This window comes from Camelus ferus, chromosome 5 (assembly GCF_009834535.1).
Source record: "Camelus ferus isolate YT-003-E chromosome 5, BCGSAC_Cfer_1.0, whole genome shotgun sequence".
NCBI classification, from domain to species: domain Eukaryota; kingdom Metazoa; phylum Chordata; class Mammalia; order Artiodactyla; family Camelidae; genus Camelus; species Camelus ferus.
This window is the reverse complement of record NC_045700.1, coordinates 92,778,122-92,801,889: the sequence shown is the minus strand read 5'-3', so window position 1 is coordinate 92,801,889 and position 23,768 is coordinate 92,778,122. Positions and strand designations below refer to the sequence as shown.

The window sequence follows — 23,768 nt, the reverse complement described above, 5'->3', positions numbered from 1 at the left end:
GTTGAGAGGGAGCTGTGCAGCTGGGGTGTGGGAGGCTCAGCCGGGGCTGTGGGGGAGCCCAGAGCTGACCGAGTAGCAGGAGCAGGAGGGTCTCTGGGTTCTCCTCTGTATCCCGTGGGTGGGGGAGGAGAGCGAGTTAGTGGACAAGTGGATCAGGTAGGATGCTGTTGGAGCAGCTTGGCCATACAAAGGAGTGAGGTCAAAGGGATGAAGCAGAGGTCATTAAGTTCGGCCCCAGTGGTAAGAATGGTTGGGAGACCTACTCCAGGCTGCTGGGATCTGGTAGCCCCTGGAGAGGAGGGGCCCACGGCCAAGGCTGGCTTGGTAGTTGCGGCCAGGACACCTGAGACTACTTGGAGGGGTGGGGGCTGTGTGATCACAAAGTAAACGATTTGGCGCCTGCACCATCTGGTATGACTGCCTGTTGGGTAAAGAAAAGGCAGGGATTGATCACGGACAAAACTGCCCTTTTCTGGGAAATTAGACACAGCTTTTTTTTTTTTTTCAACTAAATCTTTCTTCTGAATATTTGGTACTCAAAAACACCACCAACACCATAACTTTCTATGCACATTATTTATTACCATTATCAGTGTCCAAACCAGCATCAGTCAATGACTGGAAATTTTAACTGAGCTTCTTGGACCAGCCTAGAAAATATTCAGTAAACACACAAAAGTCCATATTCAGATTCGTAGTGACCAATTCTGGATGTGCTCCAGCCAAGAAAAAGGAGTGTGACTGAGTTCTCCAAATCTGGACCTGACATCATCCAGACGTGGTGGGGACCTTTCCCTTTTAAGAGCAAACCCCTGGCCCCTCCAGCTTAGCCATCTGGGAACAGCAACCCTAAGATTAAGGTAACAGGGCTGCGGAAACACGTCACCCTTACAGCCCCCGCGGCCTGACAGCTAACTCTAGTTGCCGGACAGAAAGCCTTTCAAGGGTCCCTGGGGACCTGGGTCCTGCAGTCTTGACTCTCCCTCACCTGTACGTCCCTGGAGTTTTTTCTATTCAATTAGGAGAGTGGAGGGTTCTATGGGCCAGGCCTGTGGCCACCTGGATCACTTCCACTCCCATCCCGGTCACCAGAGGGAGTCACTTGGCCACACCTACTTGCAAGGGAGGGTGGGAAACACCCTAGCTGTTTGCTCAGGAAGAAAGTGGGTTTTAGTGAGACTAACAGGTCCTCTCTGAAATAGTTTTCCCTTTTAAAGATTTACCTCCTCTGCCCCCTCTGGCTTTTGCATTAAATTGGGCACAGTTCTGAGACAGATCAAACTGGACTCCTTCCCCATTCTCCCAAGCAAGCCTCATCCAAAGGCTGTCGTGTAGGAGGCAGTGCTGTGAGCTGGACTCAGCCCTTCGAATAGATCTGCTTAAGTCCCATCCCCCCAACCTGTGAACGCGACCATATTTGGAAATGGCGTCTTTCTAGAAGCAATGCTTCCCTGTATGTGGCACTTTGTGACGCAGCCCTGGGTGAGAATCTCCTCTGCCACGTAGGTCGGGGACTGCACCGAGCCCTTCCTCAGCTGCAAAATCCGAGTGAGGATGTGGCTGGTGGGGCTAGAACAGACAAGCATGGAGGGTCAAGGACCACTCCGAGGTTCTTGCTTGTTCAGCACACCCCAGGGCCCGGGGAAGGGTCAGCTTCTTGTGGTCCCTGTACCCTCTCTCAATGCTGCAGACACCTTGCTCCCCAGGCCTGGCCTGGCCTTGGGCTTGGTGGTGCCTACTCAGCCCTTGACCTTAGATTAAAGTCATTTCTCAAGGCTTTCCTTAGCCCCACTCCTCCCCGTCACCTCCAGGCTGGGCTGGTCTCCATCAGCAGTTCCCCATCCTGTTCATTGCTAGGACAAGGTGAGGGCAGGGTCCGTGGGAGTCCTGCATGCTCCAGCTAGTGCCTGATGACCATCCCCGGGACACAGACGGCTCCGTCCTCAGCTGTGTACTGTGGGTTTGGGATTGCCGGGTCCAGGTGCCCAGGTCCAAGAAAAAGGCAAACCATCCACTTGTACCCTTTGGGGATTTTGGGCAACACTGATTCCCTCTGGTGATGACTGAGACACTATATTCCAAGAGCAATTAAGTTAATAGCAAGAAACAAGATGCCCGCTGCACCAGTTGTCACGCTGTCCTCCAGGGGTGACTGTGTGTGTGGGGGTGACTGTGTGGGGGAAGGAGCCATCGTTCCATGCACAGATACTTACAGGAGATTTTGTTTTTGTTTTATTTAAAGCCCAGTGGGTACAGAAAAACACACACACACTTAACAGGTTAAAATATCCAAAGAAAATTTACTGCAACTTTGTAGAATTTAATTTGTGCTACAAGACATGTTGCATAGGAAACTATTTAAAGCCCCTGAGGAAAAAATCTCCATATTTAAGGTGCGACGGGTTTTATTTCTTCTTTGGGGAAAAGTGAGAGATGCTCTCTGGGAAGACAGAAGGTGGAGAGTTAGGAAGCAGAATTTAAGGTTGTTTCGTGTGATGATCGGGGAACTGTGTGTCTTGGTTCTTGCAGCATAAAATATGCAGTGTTTTGTTGTTGTTTTTTAGCCAGTTGGATTTCAGTATCTGATTCAATAGATATATAAGAATGTTTTAGCCCAAGAAAAGATTTACACTGATTATACTAAGTAATTAACATGTTTCCAGAAAGCAGATTGAGTGAGTGAGATTCAGGAATCCCAGATGCCCGACATGACTCATCTAAACACAGTGCGTGTCCTGACCACATTCCTGGACATCAGCTGGACTGACCTGCCAGATGTCTCTTAACCTGCCCCTCACCCACTTCTGAGATGATGCAACGGCCTTGGGATGCAGCCTCGCAAGTTGATCTGCAACCATGAAGGATAGCGATGCGACAGTCGGCCAAATCCCAGGTTTTATGTGGGAAACATTTTCAGTTTCAGAAAATGTCCATCCCGCTCACATTATTTTCATATTTAAAAAAAAAAAAAGATTTCCCTATGCTATTTATTTCCTACGAGAGATGGGCACACCAGGAGGGGAGTGCGGTTACATTTTAGGTGGAAGGAAGTGGAGTTTGGCAGAGGGCAGCAGGCACCTCTGGACACCAGTGTGGGGTGTGATGCTTGTGGTGACGTTTCCTTCACACCCAGAGGAGTGGCTCCAAGCTCTGCAGGAGGGACCCCCTCCACCCAGGGAGGAGGGTGACATTGGCCTTTCAGAGCTGCAGGGACCACCTTGGTCTCCACGGTGGAGCTCTTCTGCAGGACAAACTGCACGCAGGCAGGGGCTGCGGAAGCCGCCGACTGCTGATGCTCTTCATCTCAAGGGTATCCAGCCGCTCATGCTGGATTCCACTCTGCCGCTAAAGCTCAGAAAAGCTTCCCAGGTGCTGTGGCTGAGCCTTTACTGCAACACGAGGCAAAGGTACGCAAGGTCATGGTAAGAGGGAAGAGCAGGACCAGGCCAGTGTCAGAAAGAACGGGCACCGACTATACTCACTCACTGAAACACCGCGTTTCCTATTTGATTTCCTTTTTACAAGTACACAGCAAAGAAGGTCCAACACCTGGACGAGTGTCTTTCTGCGCTAAGTGTTGAAATGCAAAGTGTGTCCAGCAATCAGAAACACCCTCACGGCCCTTAAATACATATATACATCTGTAACATAATTTAAAAAGGTCTTTACATGACATAAAAACCTCAACAGCATCTGTCCCATTATGTGTTTTTTTTTAACCTTTATGCTCCATTAAAAAATTAGATACCACCTTTCTCATTTGCCCCCACCCCCCATACTTTAAAAAAAAAGTGATTTTAAATTTATATTTAACAAATAGAAAGCTATTTGATTGGCAACAACCTGCAGTAGAAATTCCCTTCAGGCTCCCCCGTGTTTCAGGAGGTGGTGGAGCATGGTGTGTGCTTGGTCCTGGGGGTGGGTCCAGCCGGGAGGGGCCCTGGAGCTGTCTGAGCAGCTGACCCATCCTCCCTCCCCAGCTCCGTGTGACCACGCAGGCAGCCAGGACAGACGGAGAGCGTGAGCCCCCTCAAATCACAAAGTCGTCATGGTCATGGTCCACAGGACTGAAGGCGGCTGCTCGCAAGATGTCCAGGGAGTTCACCAGGATCAGGGTTCCCGTGAGGTGTTTCCAGCGCTTGGTGATTGGGTTTTTCATCTTGTCCAGGCCCAGGTGCAGCTCCTGGATGACATCCCGGTAGCTGTCCCCGACCTGGTGGCTCCAGGTGAGTAGAAAGTCGTACGCGGGTTTCCACATGGCCTGGATGACGGAGAGGTCCAAAACCAAAAGAGGGAGAGGAGAGAAGAGGTTAGGGGGAAGTGAGGGGCCGGACCCCAGTGCCTGTGTCCGTCGTTGATGGAACTCTTTAAGAGTGAAGCAAACCCAGAGCAGCGGGGCAGCCGGCTCTGCCCCACCTGCCGGCTCGTTTCGGAGGGAAGAAGGCCCCTGGTGTGCGAGCAGGTGCGTTGCAGCAAGTGCTGACCAGGCAGAAAGGGCCTCTCCTCCCTTACAACCCCAGTAGTGCTTTCCATTTATTTAGAGACTTGTCGCATTAACAAGAGACGCCCTTACTCTTGGGAATTCGTGCTTCCTAAGGTCTCGCAAGCCTGAGTGTCTTTCCAGAAGCTGCAAGCAACCTCCAGAAACAAGTGAGGAAACAGAGACTCTGCGCAGGAACCCGTCCAGCCCGGGTTAGAGCTGCGCGATCTCCCCAGGATGCACCCACCTCGGCGCCGGGGCGTCCCCAGCCAGAGCCGACCATCAGGGGCTCCGTCAGGCATTGCTCGGTGTTACTAAATGTAGTTTAAGATCGGAATCAGTGACGGACTGGCAGTGCCACTCCTGCTGTTCCAAACAGTGGCCGTGCCCTCGCCAGGGCCTGGTTCACCATGAAGGATTCCCAGAGAGGCTGAGACTTGCTCCCTCCCACTCGGCGTGGGCCGACTGCATGCCGGGCACAGGCGCCCGTGCACACATGACCTCCTGTGTCCCCATCAACCCGCTCCAAAGCAGATAGCGTTAGCACCATGTTACAGGTTGAGGGAAGGGCAGCCCTGCTCACCTCGCTGTCCACGACCCCATTCCTGTCCCGGTGGGGGGACTCGTACGCATCCATCTGCTGCTTGGACACCTTGGCCAGCTTCTCAGCCAGCTCCCTCCAGCGCTGCGCCACCTCGACCGCCGTGGTCAGGAGCACGAAGTCCTGGATGAGCCTGACCACCAGGCCCTGGCAGTCCATCTTCAGTAGGGCCTGAGGAGGAAGGAGCGGGTGTGAGGCAGGACCGAGGAGGGCAGGCTCTGGCTCCCCGTGGAGCCAGCACCACAGAGGCCACGCACTCGGACCCTAAACACCGTGAGGCCGGGGCGCAGCACCTCTGTGACTCAGGTGTGGCAGAAACTGTGATTTGCAGGGCGGACTGGGTCCCGCCACCTCCCAATTCCTGTCCTCTGGGAACCTCACCATGTGCAGAAGGGTGGTCTCTGCAGATGCACTGAGCTAAACTGAGGCTGCACTGGATTGGGGTGGGCCCCTCATCCAATGACTGGCGTCCTTATAAGGAGAAAAATAGAGACTCAGAGACAGAGGGAAGAAGTCTGCGTAAGGATGGAGGCAGAGATGGAGTGATGCAGCCACACCCCTGGAGCAGCCAGGAGCTGGGAGAGGCAGGGACCAGATTCTCCCGCAGAGCCTCCAGAAGGAACTGGCCCTGCCGACCACCCCAGAACTGTGGGGGATAAACTGCTGTTGCTTTGAGCCGAAACAGTTTGTGGCGCTTTGTCACAGCAGCTCCAGCACGCTGACCTGCAGGGTGGGCGGGAGGACAGCTGTCCATCCGTCCCCACCCCAACTGGGGCAAGTGGAGAAGTGATGCCCCTCACCAGGACAGCCAGCGTGGCCTGGGGCTCAGGGCCGGACCACAGGACATCAGCGGACGGAGCAGGAGAGACGCGGGTGGTGGGCTCAGAGCAGGGCCTGGAGCTCAGACCGAGTCTGGGCCTCTGAGGTTCTGGACACATGTGAAAGCCCTGTGAGGAGGGAGGATGAGCCCTAAGGCTGAAACGGAGGACAGACCATCGAGAAGCGATCTCCTGAAGCTCCCTCGTCAAAGCTGCAAGAAAGCGCTCTCCAGTGTGTCTCCAGGACAGGGATCACTCACTAGGGAGGGACAGGGACTCAGGAGGGAAAGAAATGCCTGTCAGCCGGGAAGGAGGCAACGAGACAGAGCCCCGCCCAAGTCCCTGCTCAGCCCGAAGAGCACGTGGCCACCCTGGGACTTGATCAATTTGAACTTTGATATCTTCAAGTGAAACGGAACGTTTACTCGATGTGTGCTGCAGAAAGAGGATATAGGTGTGTCTTTACCGTACGGGGCAGAGAGGTGTGATAAGCTGATAGAATTTTGGATTTAAATTCTTTGATATGGTGTGGATTGAGCCTAGACACACCGAGGCAGGCAGGGTCCCCTCCAGCTACGCCTGCTGTCCTGAGAAGGCGTCGGGCCGACCACCGGTGATGATGTTCCCACCCGGCCTTCCTCACAGCTGCTCAGCGCACGCAAAGCGAGCCCAGCTCTGTGTGCTCAGCTGCCTGGCTTCACAGGTGGCCTCGTTTCCATGGCAACAGAACACTTCAGAGTCATCTGCGTCTGATTCAGGTACTCCTGGCGGGGGCCATCAAAGCTGCTCTCTCCCCGGGGGCTCTGACAGGCACAAAGGTCCTCAGAAACTCAAAGCATCTCTCTGGCCCCAAGAGGCCACAGCTGGGACACTGCCCACACCATCATCAAGGGGCAGTTTATGCATTTTTCCCCAGAAGGGTGCATTTTGGGTGCCCACCAAGTCTTAGCAATAGAAAATTGTTCAGCGGGAAGGGATGTGGTTCTAGAACCTTTTCCCTGTAGCATCCTCTTTAATGTCTGCGCACACCCCAGGACATACCGGTAACACCAGAAAATACCCAATGAAGTGAATAAAGCACAATGCTGGTTCCAGCTGGACTCACACTGATTTGAGTGAATCATGACTTAAATCAGGGTGGCCAAGGTATTCTAGAAGGGGGGAGGCAGGACCCATTTCTGGCTTCGCAGGCAGGGGGTCTCAATCGCAGCTACCCTGCTCTGCTGGTGGGTGTGAGAACCGCACAGACGACGCCTGGGCGAGGGGGCACGGCTGCGTTCCAGAAAAACCTCATTTACAAAGGCAGGCAGCTGGGCCCCCGTTTGAAAGCCTATTCTTACGAAAATGCAAAAGCATCGTTTTGGTTTCGCTGGGCGTTCATTCTAGCCATGCTTCCACTCCTGAGATGTCCAAACACCAGAAGGGGCAGTCACCATGGCAACAAGTGAGGGGCAGCCCCCTGCTCCTCCCCATATCAGCAGCCTCCTTGGGCGTGGGGACCACCTGGCAGGAAGTCCCCAGGAACTTCCTAAGCGCACAGCTGCTAGGTACCTGCTTCCTCTTCCTCCTCCGGGGAACGAGGTGGCTTTGCTCCTCATTCAGAGAATCCCTCCACACCTTTCTCCCCGGCCCCACCTCTCCCCAGTTCCCGTTATTTTCAAGGTCTTGGTGTTCATTTCACCCCCACCTCACTTTTAAAACGACCACCGCCTTGATTTGCATCCTATGGCAACTTTCTCTTTGTCAGAGGAACATCTCCGAGAGCCCACGGCCCCCCTTCCTTCTCTCCCTCCGGCTCATTGACTCAAATTGTCCAAGCACCACCACTGCCAATGACAGCTGGTCACCAAGCCCCATGGCCTTGTGCCTAGTGGCCCCTGGCCCAGCCTGGAGCGCTGGCCTCGGCCCTGCAGGAGAGTCTGCCCCTAGCACCTCCACCCGGCTTCCGGCCCCGCCCGGAGGGCAGACACGGCGCCTCTCGCCGAGGGTGTAATCACGAAAGTCAGGAACCATTTCTTACCTCGAAAGCATGTTGTTGAATGGAAATGCTTCCAGTTCTTGGAGAGCTGGGTTCCTCAGGGCTCTGTCTGCCACCCTCCAAACACCCGCACCGCCACCCCCACGAGATGGCCATCACCCAAGTCGGCGCGGTCTTACAGCAGGAGCCAAATCCTCCCCTTCACCTGGCGTGGGCACAAGTCACGGTGCAGATTACACAGCAGGACGTTTTCCACTGGGCTCTTGACCACACTCAGAAAACCCTTCCCCAGATGCACAGTTTATCAGAAGCAGCATTAATGCCCTAAAAGCCCAGAACATATCCTGCAGTTTCTCCCCTTCTTAAAACAAAATAACACCCCCTCACCCTGAAACTCAAGGCTCACAAAGGAGGAGGCTGTGCACACACCACAGGGGCCATTCAGTCCAGCCGCTAAGGTGGCAGCTCGACACCTGCAGGGTTTCTAAAGCTACCCTGTCATTCTCAGGCCCTGCTCTCCCTGGAGTGACACCTGCTGCCACGGAGCCAAGAGATGGCTTCTCGAGTCTTTGGCGGGGCCAGCAGCCCACAGGGTGTTGTCCTGGGACGATCCTGGACAAGCCTGCAGAGCCAATGGGCCAGGACCTGCCCCAGAACAGCCTCGGTAACTGGGAGGCCAGGCACCTTGGCCCTCCTGGAGCCTGAGTTCCTGCAGCGTCTGGCCCGCCAGGGCTGCAGCCGCCACACAGGCGCAGAGCGCCCCGCACATGCACTTGACGGGGAAATGCAAACGGTGCCTGGCAAATCCTATGAAATGGGTGTTAACCTAGTCTACACTCCAAACCGTAAGGGCAGCTGCCTCTGGGAGACGGGCCGGGGACCTTCTGCTGCTGTTCTTCAGGACTGCCAGGTACCAAAGCAAACGGCAGCATCTGCTGTCTTGACAAACAGAAAAATAAACTTATAATTTTTATTCTTGAAAAAACAAGGCCTGGGATGAGCCACGGCAGCGGTGCTGACCCCAGGCCCCCGGAGGCTCTGAAGGCCGGCGCCGATGTGCACGTGGCCCAGGGCCGGCGGGCCACGGAGCCCCACCTGCCTGGGGTGGACGGAAGGCGCCCCCCGGCTCCACGTCAGTGCCCGCAGAGTAAGCCCAAGCAGTATCCGGCCCTGGCAGCTGCTTGCCATTATCCCGTTGCCCCGCGCACCGCCATCCTGTACCAGCCCAGCCTCCGGCCTCTCCTGCCTCTGGCCACCCCCACCCTGTGCTCCCCTGCACCCTCGGCCCTTGCCCATGTTGGATAGCCATCCTCCGCCGCAGACAGGCACGTGTCTACTGCAGCGCTGGTGGGCGGGGATGGAGGGCGGTCTCTGCTGTGGTCACACCGTGGGGGTGAGAAAGGGCAGCAGAGGCAGCGCCGAAAGCAGATGTTTACCCGAGATGCCTCCGGACCAGCTCCGATGTTGAAAACACGCACTGAAACAGTGCGGAGAAGGAACGGACCTCGTGAGACCGCGTCCAGGTCAGTCCCAGCCTGCCTGCACTCCCGCACTCATTCATTCACTCCTCAGATAGCCGAGTGTTTGCTGCATGCCGGCGTCCTTTCCCTCCTGGAGTCCGCGTTCACGGTAATGACGAGAACCGTGAACGGGAGTCGACAAGACCATTTCAGGTCGAGGAAGTGCTGTGGGGACAGTGCCACCATCACACAGGCTCAGGCACGGCGCTCAGCGGCACAAGGCTGCTTTGCCGAGGGCTGCAGGAGGGACGAGAGGGCATCTGAGCTGGGATCTGAAGGACAGAAAAAGCTGCCACGTGAAACAGGGAAGAGCGTTCCAGGCAGAGGGAACAGCATGTGCAAAGGCCTGAGGCAGGGGCGAGCTGGGTGTGTCCAAGATCCAGAGAAAAGGCTGGAGTGACTGGTGTGCAGGGGGCAGGTAAGGGTCCCCAGCGTTGTGGGATGGGCGGGGCCAGGTCTTACAGGGGAAGACGGACAGCTCCGCTTTTTCTTTCTGTTTTTTTCAGTTGAAGTACAGTCAATTCACAATGTTGTGCTAGTTTCTGACAACTCAATTCTTTTTTCTTTCCCGTCTCCCTGCAGATTCACTGTCCCAAACCTTCACCATTTCTAATTCGTTTAATCACTGCTTCCAAATCAAGGAGTCATAACTAAACAGGAAACTCCCTTCAAAATGAGGGGGGTGGTGGGGAGGAGGTGGTCCGGCTGTGACAGGGCTGGAGAGGGGGCAGGTTGAATCAGTGCCTTAGGCCATAGGAAACGTGACTGACTGGTTGGTGATCTGTAAGCCCTTGGAGATAGAACACCTGGTTTTCAGCAACTCCTCAGACACACCGGGATAAACCAGCTTGTGGTTTCTAGAAGTTTGGCCAACCATTCAAATCTGCCAGCCAACGGGATGAGATAGGAGAAGTGCCGGGGAGAGAGGAAGGGAAACGTTTCACGTTGTCCCACAAATCTGACCTTGTCTCAGGGCAACGTTCCTGCCAAGGTCAAGTTTCATTTCCTTGTCTCTAGGAGGGGAGAGGATCCCAGATGCACAATGACCCCTGCCATCACCCAAGGAAGCCACCTGAAAAACCTGCTCTTGGAGAAAGTTCCCTAGCTGAAAGATGAAAAGAAATGAGGATGCAATGGAAATAAAAGCCACCTCTTAGATTACTGTTCGAACGTTTTCTAGCTGTAACAAGGGAACAATCAATACTGTTTCTGTTCCATGAAAGCACATCATTCCACTGTGGATGCAAAGTCCCAGCGGCAGGCTCGCCCCTGCCTTCTGTGCGAGGTCCATCCACGAGGAGATGGGGCAGCTCGGGCTGGACACAAGGCTCGAGAATTGATTTCACAGCTGGGCCAGCAGGGCAAGCCCTGAAGGGGAGCCCCTGGGTCCTGCAGGAGCCCCTCCCAGGGCCAAGGTAGGTTCCTCAGCTGCCCCCACCCACCCGGCCCCAGTTGTCATGACAGCTGCTTCCTCCGCACTGAAGCTGCCGTCAGCGATGCCCCAGTGACCTCCTGGTTGCCACTTCCAGTTCCTGCCTCCCTGCTCTGGGCAATGTTGGTTCTCATCCTGCTCCACAGGTCCCGCACTTTGAATTACCGTGGGCCACTGTCCAGGGGTCTTTTTCACGCCCTGCTCCCTACTAGGCTGTGGTGCATGCTCCCTGCAGCAGGGGTCACACCTCTGGGGACTGGTTCCCTTCTGTGCCCTCAGCTCCAGGGTGCAGCCCAGGACGGGCGTGCGGTGATGAGCCCCGGCTGTCTGTCTCTGTCCACTCGTGCGTCCTCAGACTCACACAGACACCCCCAGCTCACAAAAGACGGCTGGTGTGGGGGGGGGGAGGGGAGTCGGAGTGGCAGAAATGCTCGGGGCACTGGGGTCACCCCTTACAGAAACTGGGAGTGAAAAAGGCTGTGTGGAGTCGGCGGAACAAGGAATAAAAGCCTACGACCGAGTCACGGGGTTTCCTGCGGGAACAAAAACTAGGGAGGTGTCCACATCAGGAGGATCGGAAGGGACTGAGTCGGCTTCTAGCACAGAAAGAAGGCGAAAGAGAACAGCACAGATTCAACCAGTGCTGCCCCGAGGACACTAAGCTTCGAGGTCACCACTCTGAGGCCACCAGAACTGAAGCAACACTTAAGAGCGGGTTGCCTGCGGGGCAAGGGACCAGCGCAGAGCTCAGGTCTGCTGGAGGCCGTGAGAGGGGCCAGTAAGAGCCCCCCCCGGTGGCTTGTGGGCCGGGGTATCCAGCAGCAGGGCTCCAATGCCCCCCTTTTTATGTCTCAGGATTCAAGTTCCCAGCTGTGCTCGCAAAATGGAGACTGTCCTCACCCCAACTCAAACACACCCACAAAGGAGGAAGAGGAAACGACACTGAGAGAGCGGAGAACATTTACGCGAAGCCCGGAGAGAAAAACCCGCATCGACGTGAAGTCAGACCCTGGGGCGGCGGTTCACAAAACTTCCGAGGCACAGATCCCGTTGGGAATGTGATGAAAGTAGAGATCTTCCCCAGCGAGCGCTAACCTGGGGCGGGTGGAGCACGGGGGCCCCTTGCACCGCGACCCGCACCAGGCGCACGGAGATCCATTCTGAAACCCCAGAGCTCACCAGTTCAGCGTGAAGAGACCTGAACCACCCTTGTGCGGTGGGTCTGAGTGGCTTGGGGGCCCCACCTGGTCCCCCGTAAATGCCTGTGTCCAGGTGCAGGCTTCAAACCCTGTCCGCGAGGCTCGGGGAGCGGAGGGGAGCCCTGACACTGGTCCACTGACTCACGACTCCACGCCCAAGCCCACGCGTGTCGGGGAAAGGGGACGGCGCTGCGAGTCCCTGCCCCGCCGGGCACTCACCATCATGAGCTCCTTCTGGAAGGACTTGCGGTCCTTGTTCTCCGTGTTGTTACAGTCCTCCTTCAGCTTCTCCAGAACGGACGCCACGCGCTCGGGCTCGCTGTCCAGCTCGGCGCGGCAGAAGCAGGTGAGCGGCAGGTCGCCGTAGCCCAGGGCGTCGGCGAAGGAGCGCCAGCTGCTGACGTTCTCCATGAGCAGCGTGCGCACCGAGGCGTAGATGTAGGTGAGGAACTTGCAGGGTCGCAGGATCTGCTCCAGCAGCACCGACGTGCTCAGCTCGGGCCCGGAGAGGAGGCTGGGCCGGGCCTTGCCCACCACGAGCACGTTCTTGGCGTGCACGAGGCCCACCCGGCCCTGGTGGTAGCCGATGTACCACTCCTTGGTCCACAGCTGGCCCTTCAGCCGGACCTTCTCCTCGCTGAGCAGGGCGATGGTGTCGCCCTTCTTGTACTCCAGCAGGTAGTGGTTCTTGCTCTGCCGCACCACCGTCTTGAGTAACTTGCCGAACTTGAGGCTGGACACGGGGCGGTCCTGGAAAGTCGGGTACTTGGTGGTGGCGGCGAATGGGGACAGAATGATCTTGCCGACCTCGTTCTTTTTGAGAAACCGTCTCTGCCCGGATGGCTTGATGGCACTTTTTGGAGGGGGCTGGGGCGTCTGGACGCAAAACTGGGTCAGGATGGCCTCCTGGTCGTCTTTCACCTGCACCCTCAAGGTGAAGTCGGAGAGCTCGCCAGGGTTCTGGCAGGTGATGGGGAAGATGAGGCGGCTGACCTTGCCCAGCTTCACCTGGAACCCGCGCACGGCTTTGGCCTGCTCGCTGGCTCTGACCTCGTAGTTGGTCATGTTGGAGAACATGCAGACCTGGAGATCCTGGGGCCTGGACAAGACGAACTGGTGCTTGCCCCAGAGCTGCAGCGCCACTGGGGCAGGGCTCGGGGCCTGGCGGGTGACCTCGCTGACCAGTAGCGTCTTGGGGGCACAATCATGCCCAAAAATGGTCACCACCGTCTTGAAGGACGGGTGAATGTGTTTGGGGCCATAGAGACCCACGGTGACTTTTTTATGGATGAAGTCCCAGACCGTGGAAGGGTAGAGGATGTTCGGGCCGTGGGCAACGATGGCCAGGTACATGCAGGGCTCCAGGTTGTCCAGCTGGACCTGGACCGTGTCCCCGTAGCTGTAGGTGAGTGGGATGGGGACATATGGCCCTTCCTTTGAGTCGCTCCTCAGGCACTGGAGGCCCACTGTGCTTTTGCTGAAAATGTCATTTTTCACCTCGGCTGAAACCTTCATCTCCAAGATGAGATGGGTCTTCACCTCCAGGGTGCTCAGCTTCACCTCCAGCACCGGGCTGACGCTGCTGCACCTGTCGCTGTTGAGTTCCAGCGGGGGGTCCAGCAGGGCCTTCATGGAGATCTGCTGCGTCTCCCCTGGGGCCACGTGGCCTTCGGGCACGTGGATGCTGATGTTGGTGTCGGGGAGCTGCACGGCGCCCCCCGAACTATCCAGCTTGCACACGATGTTCGTCTCCACCGCCTGGGTCTGGCCCCACCCGGGACTCTGGCCCAGCAAGTCCAAGTCGTGGCAAGACCGGGCCAGCTTCCGGTGGCTCAGCCAGGCGGCGCGGAAGTCTTCCCGGCTCTGGAACTGCTCGGGGGCCGGCGATTTCAAGCCTGTGAAAAACCCCGAAGACGCGGGCGCGTCGGACTTGGCTTGAAGGACGGAGAGTTCCGACAGGCTGTAGGAACGTTTGCTTCGGAAGAATGGGTTGTCCCGCTTGACCGGCGGCTCCGTGTGGAGTCGGTGTGTGGCCGGCAGCTCGTCGAAGATGTCGCCAGTGCTGTTGGTGGTCGCCGAGCTGGACTCGGTGAAAGCGGACGTGCCCGTGTCGAAGAGGAGCAGGTCCACGGTGCTCTTGGGAGTCAGCTCGTCCACGCTGGGCATCGCTGGCACGTTCCCATTGAGGAACGGGTTGGTCTGGACCCCGTTCCAGAAAGGGTTATTACTGTAGGGTCTGCTTGACCCCTTCTTGTCTTCTGCCCACCCTCCGAGCAGATCCAGCTCCTTGGCTACCTCGTCGGGGCTGTCTGGAAGATTGTCGATCATCCCACTGTCACTAAGCGTGGAGTTCCGGTAGTTCAGGGGCTGCACGTAGGAGGAAGGGATGTAGCCCATCTCCGTGGTGTTGTGTGCGTACCACCACTCCCCGCCCGATGTGTCCAGGACGTAGAGGTGGTCCCCCTTGGAGAACTTCAGGGTGGTGAAGTTGGTTGGGCAGTAGTCCTTGATGGCGACCACTTCCTTTGCATTTCCGAAAGGTGTGGGATTGTCTGCTAGCAAGGCACTGGGAGAAGGCACTGTGCAAAACACAAAGAACAGGAGGTGAGGGCGGGGCCCGCGGGGGGGGCGTGAGGCTGAGCCTTGCCCGAAACCAGGGAGAAAGGAGAAAGGAGGTCTGAGGAAGAAACACCACTGACGTGTAGACAACGAGCCGGGCAAGTTACGAACAAACAAACCGAAGTGAAATCTGGGGTGTGATTCACCTGGCCAACAGCCTAACTCAAGCCTCGTCCTCCCAAATTCCGTCACGTCCCAACACACAAAGTCGGGTGGAAAGGCCAGGAGGAGTCCCCCCACCATCCATGGACACGCCCATCAGCACAATGCAACAGTCAACATGTCCCCGGGTCTTAAACGTTTCATTTTGACCAAATCTTTATGCAACTAACTTACCGGGATGGCTGCTGGGTCAAAAGAGAAGCTCAAGGTGATTCACTGGGTAAAACGGAGTGATGTTAAGTGACCCACTGCATACAACCAGGGACCGGAAAGGACCCTCAGGAGAATCTCTCCGTGTTTAAGAGCTGATTCTGCTTTCTGCCTTCAGCATGAAACACATAAACTGAGGGCAGGGTTCCCCTGACAATCAGGCCTGATTCCTAGTTTCCAAGTTGAACCCATTCTTCATCCAACTGTTCATATGAAATAAGATTTCTGAGGTCGGTCTCTTTCAGCCTCTGCAAAATGATCATGCAGGGTAACAGCGTGGAAATGGCCTCTCCCTCACTCCTTGGAAATGAAAAGTTTAGGTCTAGTCACACCTCACGTTGTGTCTGAACAGCTCCCTAAGCAATCTGAAAAATCCCAACACTTTAAACCATGACTCAAGCTAATTTATAGTTCTTGGCATTCAGCCTTGTTACCGATGTAGACAGCAACTGGACCAGCAAAAACGAAAGTCATCGAAACGAGCAGGGTGTGTTTTGAAAAGTAACGGATAATTAAAAGCTGAGTGTTCTCTCTCCCTCCCATACATGACAGAGGACCTACACCCAGAAGACGAAGAAACTCCTTTCTGATGGAAATAAGCCCGTGTGTTTCTCCCCAGACCCTACCCCAACTGCGCTGTGTTTTGCCGAGTTTGCTGAAATTCTGCCTTCCTGTAACAAAGAAAGTAAACTTTTTTCAGTTGCTTATGTAAACCAGTAGAGAAAGGACTACATTTTTAGTCAAACTACACCTACATCTTGTCTAATATATGACTGAGTCAACAAGCATCCTATGCTATCAAATAGGCCCCCTCCAGAAAACAGCCATCTGCCGCTTTCCCTGTCCTTTAGAAGGAAATAAAGAAAATCAAATTGTGCTTCCTTGGCGCAGTCTCAGAGAATAACGCAGGAAGTTTCTAATGCTTTACGTTACCTAACTTCAAGAGATGATGCTTGGCGGGGAGTGTACCTGGGACTTGAAGGCTGTCACCTACCACCCTCTGTCCGGGGTGTCGGGAGAATCTGACTAGGGGGTCCCGCGACCTGGGTTTTTAATCTCTGGAGCCTGAGATTCCTCATGATGGAGAAAAACCATCTTTCCTCCGCGGGCTCTGAGAGGGGACTGAAGGAGACGACGCGGACGGAGCGATTCGCGTGATGATGGTTAGTTCACGCAAGGACCCGCAGAGCGTTATGTTTAAGTAGGCAGCTCCACCCTCCTCCCAATTTAACTTCTCTCCATTGTATTTACCATCAACTTACATAAAATGGACCTTATGTATTTCTTTGTTTTTTTGGGGGTGGACTCTATCACCCCATGAGGTTGTGAGCTCTGTTAGGGGACGTTTTGCTCGGCGGTGTCCAAGGAACGGGACCTGTGTCACGTAGCAGGTGCTCACTAAATGTTTGTGGAGTGAATGCTCATCTTGGAGGCTTACAACAGAGAAGCCACACCCCTGTTCCTGGAACGAGACACTGGCCAAAGGAAAAGCCAGTGTCCCTGGCCGTGTCCCGCTGCTGCAAGACCACACCAGAGAGAAACCACTCGACACTGAAGCGGGGGCCGGAGTAAAACAGCCAAGTCAGACAGAGCGGCTTCGAGGGGGTGGGAGCAGGGAGGCGGCTCAGCTGGGGTCGCGTGACGGTGCACGAGCCTCTGGCCCCGTTTTCTGGTCAGAGGCTCCGGTGATACAAACCGCTTTTTGTTTCCTTGACACAACTAATGAAAACATCGCTGAAACATTAAAACCAAATGAAAATGAAAGAAAGCTTGCCCGTTGTTAAAATCTTGTTAGAATTCCTCGAAAGCTATACCCCTATTATTATGTTCCTCCAGGATAATTCCCTTACAGTAATAGTTTTAAAATTAAAACCCAAAGCTATTAAGCAGGCTTTGATTGTAGCCAAAGAAAATGTATCAGTGCGAATGATCACTTAGGTCTTAACCAGACTGAAGAATAAAAATGGTTTTACTTAAAATTCCAAGCACTCTCCTTAGAAGAGTAGCGGTAATGAGCTTGTCCCAACCCAAGGACTGAGCTTGTCCAGCGGGGGACAGTGCCCCTTCCCGTCGGCCCGCCCCTCCTCCTCACCCCTGGAGGTGGACTGTGGTGTGAGCTCCCTTCTAAGACCCGCCACTGAGCACCTGGGGACGTGAGGCTGGGGCTTCCATCCAATAGAACGCAGGAAAATCCTTATCGGAGTCCATCTTAATGAATTCTGCAGGGTGTCGCCCAGATTCACAGCTACTTTGATTTTAATACAAAAAAAAAAAAAAATCCCTGAGTGCCAGGAGGTTCACTGCACTGAATAATACGTCTGCTGTCCTTCTGCCTCAGTTCTCACGCAGGAAAGCGTTAACCAGGGGCAGATTTTGCAGCAGATACCCTGGCTGGAACAGAGTCCCACCTTGAAGCCTGCTGACCATTGGGATGTGTGGGAAGCCCCCGGGCTGGAATGCTGCCCTCGGGAGGGGAGTCCAGAGGGTCCCTGCGTCCTCCCCCCGGGAACCCCCCTCCCCCAAGCTAACCTCCTCACATGCCAGCGGCACTATTCTCTTAGGAATAACAGTTCCTCCCACATCATTATCATTATTGTTCAAAATTCAGCTCTCTGCCCCTTGTTTCAAAATCCCAGCCCAAACCCCACAACCGACGCCTCTAGTTTCCAGCTTTCACCACGAAAGCTGGGTTATAAAGTGAGAAAACAAGGTCCATCTCGGACCATGAACAATAAATGGCTGGGTTATTCACAGCAACGCCTAACAGGTCTGCTGCTCTTAGTAATAAAAATCTCATGATTGCATTGCTAGCCTTCTCTTTAAAAGAACATTTAAAGCGATGCTCAGGGCCGCAAGCATAAAGGCCAGGCGGGAAGAGGAAGAACGTGAGGACAACTGGAGAGAGAAGGAAGGGAGAAACGTGCACATGCCTTTTAGTTCTTCGGGGCGCAGCGTCACAGTTTTATCTGGGAGATGGCAGTTTAGTTCAAGAAATATTTATTCAGCTCCGATATTGTGCCGGGGGCTAAGGATGTAAAAGTAAAGAGGAAGCTGCACTGCTCAGCCGTCTCTGGGGAGCCCAGTGGATAATTTCAGCAGAACTTGGTGATGCGGTGGGAAAGTCAGCCGATGATGATGAGGACGAGGACAAAGACGCGGCCCAGGATGCCAGGAAGCTCACAGGAGGCACTGACCACGGCTCATGAGGGCAGTGTGGACTTCCAGGAAGAAAACGACCCACCGATACCCACCTTGGTGTCCAGAAGGTAGGTTTTCTCATCAGCCCAGTTGTACGTGGCTGTTAGGGAAGCTCAGACTCAGAGCGATTAACCTCTACACCAGGGGTTGGCAAACTAAGGCCCCTGGGGCCAAGTCCAGCCGACTGTTTCTGTAAAGTTTCGCTGGAACACAGCCAAGTCCGTCTGTCCACTCTCCTCCATGGCTGCTTTCTTGGTGCAATGGTGGAGCTGAAGAGCTGGACAGAGGCCATGCGGCCTGCCAGGACTTAAGGATTTACTATCTGATCTTTTACAGAGAAAGCCTGCTGACCCCTGTTCTAGACCCTCCTTTTATTCTCCAGGGACTCTCAGTATTTCCTCGACTTACCACACCCTCCTGGTTTTCTGTACCACCAAGCTCCTAGATTCCTGTCACCAAAATGCACAAAAAGAGAAAACATACTCTGCATTAAGGAGTTTCATTACCAAGGGAAAATTCAAAACAACCTCCAAACACATCAAAAGACCAAACCACGACACGTGGTCACTGTTCGGGGCTGACTTTCTAACACGGTGAAGCTCGGAGAGCTAACATGGAACTATCTGAGTGTGACCTTAGCAGCCTGGAAGCAGAAGGGTCCCTGGGTCTCAGAGCCTGTGCAAACCCTGTCTTCGCCCTCAGCCCGTCCTGTGCCCAGGAGCTCACCTTTCACATCATTAAAGCTCGATTCTGAAAACCCTTCGCTCAGGTCGATCAAGGTGCCCTCGGACTTGCACCGCGGGAGGCCGCTGGAGTTGGCAGCTCGGATCCGCTGAGCTGCCATCTTCAACCTCTCTTCCCGGGCGGCCTGCTAAGGTTTCATAGTCCTCCTTCCAGCTATTCCAGCCGCTGCCGAGGCTTCTGTCTCAGGCAACCATGCTGCCCGGTGTCGGCTTTGCAACGTGCTTCTTCCTGAAAGCAGGGGGAGAAAAGAAGAATTTCCCTTGAGCAAGTGAAACATGGGTTAAATAGTACATTGACGGCCAGCGGGAAGCCTCCTTCTCCCAGAGGCCATGTCACTGTCCCTGGCCCAGGAGAGCAGAGCCGGGCCCACTGCCTGGGTTCTGCGGCCACTTTGTGCCCATGTCCTCCACGCTCTGGGTGCACACAGCCCCCACAGTGCTTCCTGGCCTGCCGTTTGCACCCTCTCTGCTTGAGGCGCAGTGGGGTTTGTGAAATTTGCCAGAGCACCTGGCTAGCACATTCATGACAGTCAAAGGGGAGGACAAAACAGGATCTGTCCACACTGCTAGTTCCAGGGTTCAGGGATGGGGAAATAAATCTCCATCTGCCCAGATGGTGGCTGGTCCCATGGCAGGAACAGCCACCTTTGGGACTCCGGCCCTAGGTGAGCAGTGGTCTCTCATGGCTCCGCTGCACTGGGCTTGAGGGCTCTGCTCCCTGCCCACAGGCTCCCTAAATCCTCCCTGGGCCCCAAGTAAACAAAAATAAACCACATGCGGCCATTTTTGTACATAAGGTACCCTTGTGTGACTTCTGCAGATGGAACCATGGTAGACTCACTCAATCACTGTGCCGTTACAAAGCCACCAGAGAAAGCTTTTAGGGGGAGGAACACAGATTCACTAAGGCCTCAGTTTTTTCCTGGGAAGGGGCACCCAGGAGTTTAGGGGGTGTGTTGGGGGTTGGTTCTGGAGATGAACGAGGTGACTGGCCCTGGGCAGACCTCTCACCACAACCAAAGGACGGGAAAGGAACAGCCGGGAGTCAACATCGGAGCAGCGAGCTTCACAGGCTCTCAGAGCAGCCCATGGCAGACATCACTTCAGCTGCCCACAGCTGGCCCACAGCGCTCGGAGCAAAGGCAACCGAAACAGGTGAATTTCACTCCAGTATAGCTGGCTGCGTGTGACCTGCTCTCAGTCCCTCGTTCCTCTACTGCTCTGTCCAAAGACGGCTGGAAATGCGGCTTCTGACCCAGGTGTGTTGCCCTCACTAGTCAGAGGGACCCGGAGGCCCCAGCACCGCTCCCTGCAGTGGGATGCTGCAGCCCACCCCCGGTTCTGTCTGTAGCCGCCATGCAGAGAACGGGCCAGCCTTGCATCCGTCCACACTCTACGGCCCCCAGTTAAATACTTAACACAGGATCAGTTCTTGTCTTTGCGATGTGGGGTGGTGAGAGCACGGTCCCGATCTGGTTTGTCTCAAGGACAAGTAAGCCAGCCCAGCGCTGGGAACAGGGGGTGGGGCTCAGGGACTGGCGCCCCCACAGCCGGGCAGCCGCAGCCCTAGTCCTGACTCTGAGCGACCCGCTGGCAGCGGCTCAAAGGAGGATTCTGGCCCATCCCAAGGCCACAGATTGCCACATTCCTGCACCTTGGAGAGAAGGCCCGGGTTATGGACTGAACGCGTCTCCCTCCAAATTCACATGAGGAAGCTCTAACAGCCCTTGTGGGCTGTTTGGAGATGAGGCCTTCGGGAGGTGATGAGGTTAGACAGGCAGATGGGACCAGCATCCTCACAAGAGGAGACACCAGAGGGCTTTGCTCCTCTCACTGTGTGAGAAGTGGGCAGAGGGGGAGGCAGGGGCCTTGGCGTCCTGAGAGCCTGGCTGGACCCACGTGCACAGGAAGGCGGACAACAATGACCACCTCTCTGGGGAGGGAGCAAAGCTGCTGTCTTGGGGGTGACACATCCCTTAAAAAAATGCCCACCCTGAGCTCAGCCCCGCTGCCCCCCCCACCTCCCACCCTAGTTCCTAGTCCGTCGGAGCCTCCCCACTTTTGATTTACGACCCCTGCATCAGCACTCGCGTGTGCACATGCGTCATTGGAAGGATGGGGGAGGCACCTGGGAGGTTTTCCCCATCCGTGGAAGCGCAGATGGCTTCCGTTCTCCCCCCACGAGGTTACGACTGAAGTGACTGCATCCTGGGACTCCCTCTGCAGAGCCATGCATGGGAACCTGGACCTCCCGGAGAGCAAGGCGCCCACCCAGGCTGGGTGCACAAGGCGGCCGAGGCCGCGAGGCGCTGCTGGGCTCTGCCTCTGGCTCCCTGCGCAGTGACCGCGGGTCCCTGCCCCACAGTCCACCCCCTGTTGGGGACAGAGTCCCCACGAGCAACGGCGGCCACACAGCTCTGTCGGGGCTGGACTGGAGACGGCTCTGCCCTGACCTGCGGCTTTTATGGGGGCCCCGTGAGAAAGCCCCTGGGGCACGGAATGCAAGCTGAAGCAGCCTGGAGCAGCTGGCTTCACAAGGGAGCCAGAGCAGCGTGCACGGTATTGAGACGAGAGGACAGGAAAACACCCTGGACCTGAAAGACTCAGCCTCACTTTCTGGACGGAATCAACACAGAAAGTGTGGACCTCCGGGGGCGGTGGGGGAAGGGCGCTTCAGGGCGGCCTTGAGCCCAGAAGCCGTGTTTGCTGGGTGACTTTCACATGAATGACAATTCCTACCTGAGATGCCAGTTCGCTGTGGAACCTGACCACCCCCTGCTGTCTCCCCGACCAGGCCAGGCTGCTCCGGACGGCTTGGGATGAGGGACAGTGCTCTGGGTCCCCTGCTGCACTAACCCCACATCCCCTGCAACCCACCCACGCTCCTGATACGGATTCACAGATCCCAGCAGCGGGGCGGGGCGGGAGAAAGGACCCCAGGGGTTCTCCAGGACAGTGCATCCTGGCCGAACTTCAAGAGACCCCAGTGAAACAGGGGCTGCACCTGCTGCCCCACCCCCGTTGTGAGTATCGCAGACTCCCGCTCACAACCAGGGCAAAGTGTCTAGTGGAGGGTTTTTTTTGCCCCCAAAAGTCGAGACGGGCACAATTACAAGGTCACTGCACAGCCCTGCTCCCGAGGACCCAGGGCCCGCTGTGACACTGAGGGTCCGCAAGCCCTCCAGCTGCCCCAGGGAGGTGAAGTGCCCCAGCGTCCTACAGGGTAGGGCCGTCGCCAGGCAGAGCGGGCATGCATGCCTGGGAGGACGGGGGCCGAGCACAGGAGGAGCCGGAGGGTGGGTGAGCAGGGGCCAGGATGGGATGGTGAAGGGGCTAGTCTTGGCCCCAGCACCACGGGGAGCCACAGAAGGTTCCCGATTGAGAAGGACGACTCTGGCTGCTGATGACAGAAATGGAAGCAGCGATGCTGTATCTCTGAAAACCAGTTTAGGAGAGGCCGCTGGGAGAGCGGGTGCTGGGGTGTGGGCAGATGGACACGGCAGAGGAGCGATGCTGGGGGAGCCCACCGCCCTTGAAGCCCCGCACAGACGGATCCTTGACAGGGGAGCTGGGTGAAGTCCGGGTGGGGCGGCTTTCATGCAGGGCTGGGACAGTGGTGGCCCAAAGCTCAGCGGAGGCCCCCACAGGGCACTCAGAGAGCCTCCCCGGAGCCGCAGGCAGAGCTGAAGACAAGCAAAACGAGTGATCAGAGCCTTCGCGTCCTCACTGGGGCAGACGCAGCGCCTCGGGGTGGGCAGCGGAGAGTGGGTCACAGACACCACTGGGGCGTTCGGAGGCTGACTGGTGATTTTGTTTTGTTATGGATGGGGGACGTAATTATTACCCTGAGCCGACAGAGACAAAAACCAGGCTAGCTGTCACATAAAGAGTTCTGCCGTCCTTCGAAAAGCCCAGAGATACCCTCACTGAGGTCCATTCAAGGGCGCGGTAAGCCCTCACTGCAGACCCGATGGCGCTGCCCTTACCAGCCGGAGCCCAGGCACTGACGTCCGAGTCCCGAGGACCAGGAGCCTGGGTCACAGGACATCGCTGCCTTCATCCACTCTCTTCCTCGGGACCGGGGAGCTTTTGTCCCGTGTGCTCAGCGCCCCATGAGAAGTCCAGTAGGGCAACTTTCCCCAGGGGCGGTGGGGGACCATCTCTGGACGCGGTCCTGGCACCCACCAGTGCGTTCGCGGGGAGCGCAGACTCCAACCCTCACCTTATGATGAGGACGTTATCTTACAGCAAAGAAAGAGGGCAGGGCTACGCCAGGCAGACGCCTCCTCAGGGCCCCTCCTGGACCAGGTATGCTCAGGGTGAGGGCTCAGAGTGAGGCTGCCCCTCCACCTCCCCCAGCGCCTGGGCAGAGACCCGAGTGACCCGCCCACCCTGAGGAAGGCTCCGGGAGGCACATCTATAAAACGCTGTCTCCCGCCTTGCTAACCATTTCTTTCCAAACCCACAGAACTTGCCAGGCCTTCCTGGTTACTCCCAGAGTTCAATCCACACGCGCGCGCCCTTAATTTTCTCAGAGCTGCCCTTTGGTCAGGTCCCTCCCCGAGCTCAAAACCCCCTGGGTGTGGTCTGCTGCCTTTAAACTGGGGAAGGCAGGCCTCCCACTCCGCCCGCACTCAGAGCCCTCGGCTCAGCGGCTCTCCCAGGTCAGCACTTACCTCCACCCCCGTGGGGACCGGGGACCACACTTCTCAAGCCTGCCCTGCAGGCTGCACCTTCTGCTCCCCTCACCTGTGCCTCCAGGAAAACTGCCTTCGCTCCCCACCCTCCCTCTGCTCCACCCTCCTCCC

At 56.2% G+C, this 23,768-nt stretch overlaps 1 protein-coding gene across 2 annotated transcripts in view; it reads right to left on the bottom strand.

Annotated features, from left to right (window-relative positions):
- Positions 1-2,219: 2,219 nt before the first annotated feature.
- The window catches only part of SH3BP4 (SH3 domain binding protein 4), an 82,431-nt gene continuing 60,882 nt past the window's right edge, over positions 2,220-23,768 (bottom strand). For both annotated transcript variants that reach the window (XM_032480544.1, XM_032480545.1), the window contains 4 exons: positions 18,944-19,189; positions 12,248-14,607; positions 5,064-5,252; positions 2,220-4,261 (listed from right to left, as the gene is read on the bottom strand). In XM_032480544.1, coding sequence (XP_032336435.1) covers positions 4,031-4,261; positions 5,064-5,252; positions 12,248-14,607; positions 18,944-19,061 — 2,898 coding nt within the window. In that variant the 5' untranslated portion in view covers positions 19,062-19,189 and the 3' untranslated portion in view covers positions 2,220-4,030. The remainder of the gene's footprint in view (positions 4,262-5,063; positions 5,253-12,247; positions 14,608-18,943; positions 19,190-23,768) is intronic.